This window comes from Tasmannia lanceolata, unplaced genomic scaffold (genome assembly GCF_043159265.1).
Source record: "Tasmannia lanceolata isolate RefF3 unplaced genomic scaffold, GAP_Taslan_0.1 ptg000020l, whole genome shotgun sequence".
Classification (NCBI taxonomy): Eukaryota; Viridiplantae; Streptophyta; class Magnoliopsida; order Canellales; family Winteraceae; genus Tasmannia; species Tasmannia lanceolata.
Window position 1 is genome coordinate 3,564,777 of NW_027518697.1, and position 9,631 is coordinate 3,574,407.

Below are 9,631 nucleotides of genomic sequence, written 5' to 3' on the forward strand. Positions count from 1 at the left end.
CGTGGCTTACTCCTGACTCTTATGGAATCATATCAGATGAGGAGGCAGGAGAGGGAGAGAATTGAGAGGGCATGAGTAAGGAGAGGTTCAGAAGTAGTAGAAAAAGGGGGGAAACTCTACTCAAAATACGGTTTTTGTGCACACAATCTCCTCACTCATGCCTTCTCAATTCTCTCCCTCTCGCACTCTCTTTACCCCTCTACCAACACATATGGTAAGCTAATATTCCATGAAAAAAAGTTTTTCATGCCTTAGATCGTCCCTCCAGTCTCAAGGAATTGCACCAACAAGCTTATGATAGGTTGATCATTGGCAAACAAGCGGAAATTCAAAAATAACCATAGAATGCTGATCTCGTCTCGTTCAACCAAAACTACTACAATCTAATGCACATGTGACATATGTCCTCATTGATTGAGATTGTTGATATGTTGGGTCATCACAAGGCTACTCAACGGGCACAAGTTTGATGTTAAATGGAGATCTCGTTCAGAAGATTGAGTCAGTGGATGCTTTTTCCATAGTGGTGATATCATTTCCCTTACACAATACTCACCCACTATTTAAAAAAATTGACTGGATGATCCAAACCGTCCATTTGATGGGCCACAATACAAATAGGCTGTGCCCACAAATCATTTCCATAGGTTGATCCTAGCCCTCCGATCTAGTATATCGTATGTGACTTAAAGTGTACTCATTGAATGATTCTAGATCTTGCATCAAACAACTCCTCACTTTATTAAAAAGTATGGTACGGACAACACTATAGGATGATCCAAACTGTCCATTAGATGGGCCACAACCTAAATAGTCTGTGCAAAAAAATCATTTCCATAGGTTGATCCTAACTCTTCGATCTATAGTGTTAGGATCAACCCTCTAATATTCCGTCCCTTTACAGATCGGAGGGTTAGAATCAACGTATGGAAATGATTTTTGGGGCACAACCTATTTAGGCTGTGGCCCATCTAATGGACGGTTTGGATCATCCTATGGTAGGGGCCGGGCCGGGCCATACCGTACTTTTCTTAATAAAGTGAGGAGTGTGATCGTGGTGATATCACTTCCCTACTGTAATAGAAGGGGGGTGAATTTATCTCCGCCTTTATTTAATAAAACATAAAATAGAAAAGAAAATGTTTTCCGTACAGTCACAAACAAAACAAAAAATATTCCATTTGTACATCCAAAGAGAAACCCTAAACCTAAAACCAAGCAAATCAGTGAACCAATAGAAACCCTAACCCTAAATCAAACTAGAATACTTCCTTCCTACGTTTCGCTGCTGAAATCTCTAACCCAAACCCTAAAATCTGCTCAAGTTAAAAAATAGACGAACAAATGAAAAGAAGCGTTCGAGGAAAGTAATGAGATAAAGAAAACAAAGAAAAAAAAAAAAAATCAACAGCAGGTGAAAATGGATTCTTCTCTCTACCTAGGGCATCGCAAAGCCCGAAAAATCCGAGGTTATTCTTTCTCTTCAATTTCTACCTTTTTTTACTTATTCATTAATTTTCCAGAGATTTCTGAATCATACATCGATTCGTTTCCTATTAGTTGTTTTTTGAAAACCGATTTTTGAATCGTGTTTTCTAATTTTTTTTTATTATTGATTTTTAGCATTGCGTTTGGGGAGAATTAGAGATTTGTAATACGATTTTTTTTAGAATCAGGATTCTTGTATCCTAGAATTCTAATTTGAATCTAGTAATCCTTATGGCCTTTCCAAACTCTGCTTTTGCTCTTGTTCTAGAAGTTGCTTACATTGTCCTATCAATATTTTAAAACAATTTTCCCTTGCATTTTTGGCACCCTTTGGAAAATAGTAGGATCTCTCAGCATCTGTATAAGTGAAAACTTTACTGTCCTGGCGTTGATTGTGACAAATTACCATGAATTAGTGGATCAATATGGAGGTGGCTGAATTTTGGTTCTATCCTTTCTGTAATGCTTATTTTCATTTTTCATCATGTTGTCATTTTTTTATTTTTTATTTTTTGCATTATTTTTCAATCAACCATAATGAACTGAGGCGATTTTCTTCTTCATCTTGTCGATTGTGTAGAATCATATATTTTTCTTACGATTTTGTAGAAAACTTATGTCGTTTGGTCTGTGATAATCGATCTGTTTATCTGTTTCCAGATGTATGTACTGATGTAGGATATTAAGTTTACGCATTCGCAAATTTCTAGAAAGGTGTTAGGGTTCTTGTCAATGGGCGCTCCTAAGCAAAAATGGACGTCGGAAGAAGAATCGGCTCTTAAAGCTGGAATAGTTAAGCATGGTGCGGGCAAATGGCGCACGATCCTGAAAGACCCAGAATTCAGCGATGTCTTGTCTTTGCGTTCGAATGTGGATCTTAAGGTATGAATCCCTTAGCCTTGATTTATTAGCTAAAACTGGTTATATAACTTAGCATTGAGATATATATGGTTTCACCTCTGGACAGGATAAGTGGCGAAATATGAGTGTGACAGCAAATGGGTGGGGATCACGTGAGAGGGCTAGGCTAGCACTGAAAAGGAGTCAGCAGATCCTGAGGCGCGATGATAACCCTATGGCCCTCAGTACAGTAGTTAAGAGCTTCGAGGGCGAAATTGTTGATGCTGAGCCTCTTGCAATGTCTAATGGAACATTGCAGATTAAATGCCCAAAGAGATCTATTCCAAGGTTAGGGTCATCTTCTAATCTATGTTGCATCGGTACCTATATGAGTGTCGGATTCCGACACTGGTATCGAGGTTGAATTCGGCAAATCTCAAAAAGAATGATTCGTGGATTCGCCTAAATATTTTAATCAATTTCCAAATTTTATTTTCTTACATAATAATATGGTTATCACAAGTAATATATTGAAAATTTTAATACATTAAGTAGATATAATATTTTATTTTCATTTGAGAAACTTATTATTAGGATAGGTAAAACTCAAATATGCGATAATTGTAAAGTTGTGGTTGTAGTATTTAGAGAAAAAAAACAGATAAAAGAGACCTAGAAGTGTCTTAAAGAATCCTGAAGTATTGGAATCCGAGACGTGTCCGACAGAGATTCTTAGCTCATTTAGAAGAATCCATGCAACATGGCTTCTAACCATTTATTGTAGATTTATATCATCATATAATAACTTTTGATTTGTTGAGGCTTGACTTGTAGAACTCTAATCATTTAGAAAATTATTTAACTTTCGTTTGAGTTATCTAGAAAATTATTTAAAATTTGAAAATTCTTCAAAATATTCAAAATTAAGGTCTATCTAAATTAACAATATTCAAAATGTTACACACCCATTGCTTGTCAATTTGTAGCATTGCATGGCATATCTGTGCGATGAGTGAACTAAAGGGAGCATGCAAGCCAATTAGATGTTGGGGAGAAGTCATTTATTTTTACTAAGTCTTTTTGAACGGTTTCAAAAGAAATTTGTTCAATAAAAAATGAGAAAAAAGTTAAAAAAGAAAGGGAAAAAGTTAAAACAGGGAAATTGTGGCACAACTGATACTTATTATTCCTCTTTATCTTTTGAAACGTATGAAACCACATGCAAATGATAGACATTTAGGATGAAACTTCAGTACTAGAATAAGTCAATAAGCACAACCATACACTAAAAAATCATCACATAAGCAAAAACTCTATGTCCATTGGTGCGATTCTTGGTTTTTTTTTTTTTTTTTTTTAATGGCATTAATTTTGCTTTATATAAAGTAATTTTGCTTTATATTTAATTCAATCCCGAGCTTTTTCTTCTTCTCCCTACCAATCCGATTATATCTCCACTTTTCTACCATTGTCTTCTTCTAGGTCTGTTCCTATTCTCTTCTCAATCGTACGAACTGTTTAGCATCATCTACGAACCCTACAAGCAGTTCAAGAACTGAGTTTTCCGATTTCTTTTTTTTTTAATTCCCACGCAATCCATTGGTTAGATCCCGTCTCCTCAGATCTGGACTGTTAGATCTATTCATCCATTCCCGGGTATATCCTAATCATCTAAATTATCATATTAAGTCCATTCAGTCTAGTTTGAACCGGATTTTAAATCCTGTTAAAACTGAGCCAAGTCTATTGCTCCAATCCTTACCAAGACCAGTATGTCATCTTGGCTGAGATCCTGCAGTTTTCAATATAGCTGCTACCAATTTCATTTATTTGCATTTTAATATGATTCCTGACAATGTTTTATCATTTTTTCATATTTGTAGGCTAGACAACCTTATATTGGAAGCCATAACCAATTTGAAGGAGAGTAGTGGGTCTAACAAGAAAGCTATTGCAACATATATAAAGGTATTCTTTTTCTTGAAAGTATAGTTCTGAGGGAAAGATGTTTGATCATTATTTGTTTCTTCATTGCTTATGATACTTTTGATAATGTGTTCATGTTGTACTGCAAATTTTCTCCATTATGTAAGGCCTTGCAGTTTTTTGTTTTTTGTTTTGTTAGGCCTGAGATACACTCTACAACCACTATCACATCAGCAGTGCCTTAAGATAATTTTGATCAAGTGCATTAGTATAATAATTAGAGACTACAACATTTGCCAACCTATGGGATCTGGAAATAATTTGCCAACCTTGGCTCCATACAACCTGCCAGAATTTCTGCTCTGGAAATAATTTTATCTAAGAAATCTGAGTCCAATTAACTCTTTGCGGCATCCTGCATATTGTAGTTGTCAGTTTCCACATGCGACTACTTATCTGCATTGTACCTTGACTTTATTTGCTGACTCCGGCACTGTATTACATAGCCTTCAAAGTTAACGACACAAAGAAAAAAAAGTGTTCTAGATCTTGATTGTTGCTATCTTTAATTTGTGGCAGCTCAACTCTAAATCAATATCCAAACTCTGTGATTGATTTGTAGCAGCTCAAGTCTAAATCAATATCCAAACCTTTTTTTAATTCTTTTTCTTTTCTTTTAATAATATGCATTAGGAAACCCATGAGTGTTCAGGAGACTATCTTTCTGTCATCATTAGGAACACCATGGAATTGTGGCTTAAGGTCACACTATCTTTCTTGCTTGACTGAACGTGAGTAAATTATTCTGCTTTCAGAAGCATGAGTGTTCGTCGGGTGTTATAGAACTAAGCACTTTTACCAATAATTCTTATCTTATTATCTTGAGAAAGCAATGATGAGCACCTTTTGTTCTTTTGTTCTTTTTTCTTTTTTTTTTGTTCTTTTTTTTTTTCGCTTCTGGCTCTTTATGTTCTAAGCAATATCTTTTGCTGCTTGTACATGATTCCTTTATGGCTGGGTTCCTGCATTTGAGTAGCTGTTTCAACTTATTATATGGTAACTTTGTGAATCTTTATGCCTTTGCAGAGTTGAATGCTTTATATTCTTGTGTAGGAGCACGTATAGGTTTTCCATTCTTAAAATTTGGATATCTTTTCATTATGAAGGTTTTACTTCGTATTTTACTTAATTTCCATTCGGAAACTTTTCTAACTACCTCAGTTTTTTTGTCAATGCAGGATCAATACGGGGCACCACCAAACTTCAAAAGGCTTTTGTCTGCAAAATTAAAGGCTTTGACATCAAGTGGCAAGTTGATTAAGGTATTGCATTTCCAAATGATTAAGATCATAGCAAATTATTTATGAAATTAATTGCACTTTCAAAGCTTCAGAGTGTTGCAAAGAAAATCTGCTACTAATCTAGAAAGCATGCGCTATTTTTAAATTGGTAAACAAACTTCATATCTTTAGACAACACTGAATCCAGTCATTTCATGATGATTTGATGAAATTCTGTGACTTCTGCAGCATGGGGACGTCTTCATGTCATCTACTGTTAACATTGGTATAGCCGGCTGCATAGGCCTGACACAACCTTGGATGAGATTTTTCGAATCTTGGAGGTGTCAATGCCTATAGGAGCCAACTATATATCTTATGATTAACCAGTCATAGGCTTAAGTCTCTGGTTTTCTGGCTTCTACATTTAGGATTCATTGCAATTATCATGGCGCTGGTTTGACAACACTTGTGTTTGGTTTTTGCTGATAAGCTAATTATTGACTTTACATGCTAGAATTTTGTCATTGGCTCAGCTTCTGGATTTCTTTACCTCGGAGTCAGTAAATTTGTGGTGGTTTTTGCTTTAACCGTGATTGGATGTTGAAGCCATCTTTCATTTCACATACTAAGGAACATTGTAATTTGGATGTTCAAGCCTCAATGTTCGTTTTGTAACTTTATGAATGTTTAGGATTTTTCTTTTGTATTCTGCTAAAACATATCATGTGTATTAGTTTTTTCTTTCCTTGACTCAATAAATGGTATCCTTGGTTGTCAATCTTACCTGGCATTTTCTCTCCTGTTTTGAAATCCTAAAGTTGGGTCGTAAGTACCGGATTGCACCGAGTTCATCCTTCTCCAATGAAAGAACCTCTGGGCCATTACTTCTGGAAGGCAGGCAGAAAGAAGCGTTAAAAGTTGAAAAGGATGATCCAAAACCCCTTACTAAATCTCCGTTAAAAGTTGAAAAGGATGATCCAAAACCCCTTACTAAATCTCAGATTGATGCTGAGCTTGCGAAGATGAGAACTATGACTGCACAGGAGGCTGCTGCAGCCGCTGCTCATGCAGTTACAGAGGCCGAAGCGGCCATGTTAGAAGCTGAAGAAGCCGCAAGGGACGCTGAAGCCGCAGAAGCTGATGCAGAAGCAGCAAAAGCTTTTGCCGAAGCAGCAATGATGACGTTGAAAAGATTAAACGCATCAAATCTGGTAATAAACTTTTACACAAATTTAGATTTTTTTCCTTTTTTTGGTAGGCATGCATATACTTGCATGCATCTTCTTCGCTCATGAAATTCTAGGGATACATGGATTTTAGAATCCAGGTTTTAGTTTGAAAGCGGTGTAAAATTCTGGATTTTACAATCCATTATACTGGATTTTAAGTAATAAATCCAGGTTTTAGAAATCTCTCCCCCATCCTCATATTTCTAAAACCTGGAAACAGGATCTCCCTACACTCGCTCGATGAAAAGAGGGGCAAGAAATCAGAAAATGACGGACGGTCTCCTTCTCTCGTCTCCCATCCAGGATTTTGAGGAAATCCAAGATTTTAAAATATTTATATCCAAACGGCCCCTTTGGATCTTAAAATAGCATATTTGGTACTTCCCTATCGACACTTCCTCATCCCACTACTTTGGGTGACTCAAGCCAATCGGTTTTTTGCTGAAGATACTCAAGCACAAGGTGCTTTAAATCCAAAATCCATTTTTGCTTTTATTAGGATGATGATTTGGTTCTCTCTCAAAAATTCAAATCTTGCTTGAGATTTCTGGTGATATCTCTATCTGCAATCCCGTCATTTTTGGCCAATGTTTCTCTTTTCCTTGTGGTGATATTTTTTAATTTTTTTGTCTCCATTTTCTTAGTTGTTGTTGATAATCCTATTGAGCTCATGATATTGTCACTTCCAAGATTTACTGATTACCCAGATGATATTTCGATAGCTGATAAGTGATAATTGATACCAAACCCTGCCTGATTTTTTGCCTCGTTTCTGATGCATTGGCATCTTTGCCAAACTTATGCAGATGGTTCCAGGTTTACAGAAATATCCGGGCCCAGCGTTTTGATTAACAAATACCGCAGACTTTTGTCACCTCCACTGTAAATACGGTAACGATTGTAAAGCTGATAAATAGTACAGAGCTCCCCAAGCTGATGATGGTGAGTGCATTCAGAGGAATCTCAGGTAGATCTTAAAAATCGCTAACTATACATTGGCTCATGGAACAGTTCTCTGTTCATAACAATTTCGTTTGTGTAGAAACCATAATTGGTTTGGCTTTTAGATTAGAGCTTAGGATGAAATGGGTCGGTTAGATCTGAAAATTGTAGCTTTTTGAACAACACATATGCCTCTATTATTTGAGATAGAATTCAGTGAAGAGAAAGAAGAGCTTTTCTTGCATGCTGGCTGAGAGAGTTCTCGGCAAGCCCATCTTATGAGATGCTCTGTTTGATCATGTTTAGGAATACCTGCATTTTGTTATCCTATTTGGAGTAACTGCCTACAAATGGGTGTGTTCTTACCATTTTCCAGACCCGAAGACAATTTTTAATAACTGGTTTGTGGTGCACTCTGTTGGAATGCTTTAGTGGGGCACGACTTCATTGTAATACAATGAGGCTCCCCCACTACTACATAATGGGCCCTGCCTGTGGTTGATCTGGGCCGTCCATCTGATAGGCCCTGTGTTGGATCTCCATTTGGAGCCCACTGTTGGAACTCTAGTCGATACAAATCTTCATAGCAGTGAAACCTCATAGTATGAATTGTAGCATGTGCTAATTGCTAAATGCTATGAAAGAATCAGTGAACAGTATCATTATAGCATTAGTATTGTGAATGATATTTCCACCTTTTTTTTTTCATAAAGAAAGTTCCCATGCACTTTTCTTTGTCTTTTCAGCTTCCCATTCTTTAATTAAACTGTGGTTTAAGCTGTGAAGATCCAGTTCAATTAGTTACCAAAGTTAAGAGTCTAGTTTACTTAATAAGTATTCTTTTACGAGAAAAATCACTTAGAATCGGTGGAAATTTGGATAACATGATTTCTATCTCTCTTCATTTGTGTGTAGTGATTTTGGTTCGAGCCTTTCGTAGTAAAAGCACATTTTTTTTATCTGTTTTGTGTAACAAAGATAATGTAAATTGAGGGGAGTGTTAGGAAAAAGCTAATAAGCTAAATGCCATGTCATACGCCCGGGCGCCCTTTTGGGAATCCTATTCCGATTCCTCTGTAAATGGAATAGGGCACCCCTCATCCTTTACTTGGACTATAAGAAGTCGGAATGTAAATTCAGCCAAGCGGGTGGAAAAAATTAAAATGAAAATTTTAATTCAGAAATTTCTAATAAAAATTTCGTTTCAGTCGGGGGCAGAATCAGAATACCACCTCTTGGGACGGGAACTAGATTCAGGCATTTTCTTTCCCTTTAATTTCGCCCCAGTGCCTTTTTTGCCGTCTTGATTTCTTTCGAGGCCGTTTGGATACGCGGATTTTAGAATCCAAGTTTTTAGTTTGAAAAAAGTGTAAAAGAGGGTTAGAGCCGTTGTTTTTTACTCATTTTTTTACTTCTCTCCCTTCTTTCCATCAACAAGAGAGTAGCAGATCCTCCCATGTTTCATGGTTTTAGAAATCTTAGGATGCAGGAGAGATTTTTAAAACCTGATTTTCTTGCTTAAAATCCAAGAAACGCGGCCAGGACACACACAGCAGCCTGATAATGAACCCTCTTTTACACTGTTTTCAAACTAAAAACCTGGATTCTAAAATCCGTGTATCCAAACGGCCCCTTCATTTCTTTTAACATAACAATGATATTGCGTGGAATCAGAATAGCATGTCAACACATGCATCACTCTCTAAATAAGTAATATGTAATAAATTATTTTCTCCAATAAAATTAATAAAAAAAAATGAAGTAGAGGATATTATTCGTTCCTTCTTTCTTTTTCTTCACTCCACACATAAGCACAAGCCGAGAGCTATGAGGCCAAAGGCACTCCCTATTTGTTTTGGATTTTGACAATGAGTCCAGAAACTGATTATTGAACTCAAAACTCACAACCAGTTCTCAAAATCC

General features: G+C 36.4%; 1 protein-coding gene across 1 annotated transcript; it reads left to right on the top strand.

The window, feature by feature from the left end:
* Window positions 1–1,159: 1,159 nt before the first annotated feature.
* Window positions 1,160–7,949, top strand: LOC143854071 (telomere repeat-binding factor 1-like). Its single transcript, XM_077363818.1, has 7 exons — window positions 1,160–1,469; window positions 2,149–2,370; window positions 2,456–2,676; window positions 4,212–4,296; window positions 5,493–5,576; window positions 6,356–6,748; window positions 7,573–7,949. The coding sequence occupies exons 2-7, from the start codon at window positions 2,221–2,223 to the stop codon at window positions 7,612–7,614; spliced, it is 975 nt and encodes a 324-aa protein (XP_077219933.1). The 5' UTR covers window positions 1,160–1,469; window positions 2,149–2,220; the 3' UTR covers window positions 7,615–7,949.
* The last annotated feature ends 1,682 nt before the right edge of the window (window positions 7,950–9,631 follow it).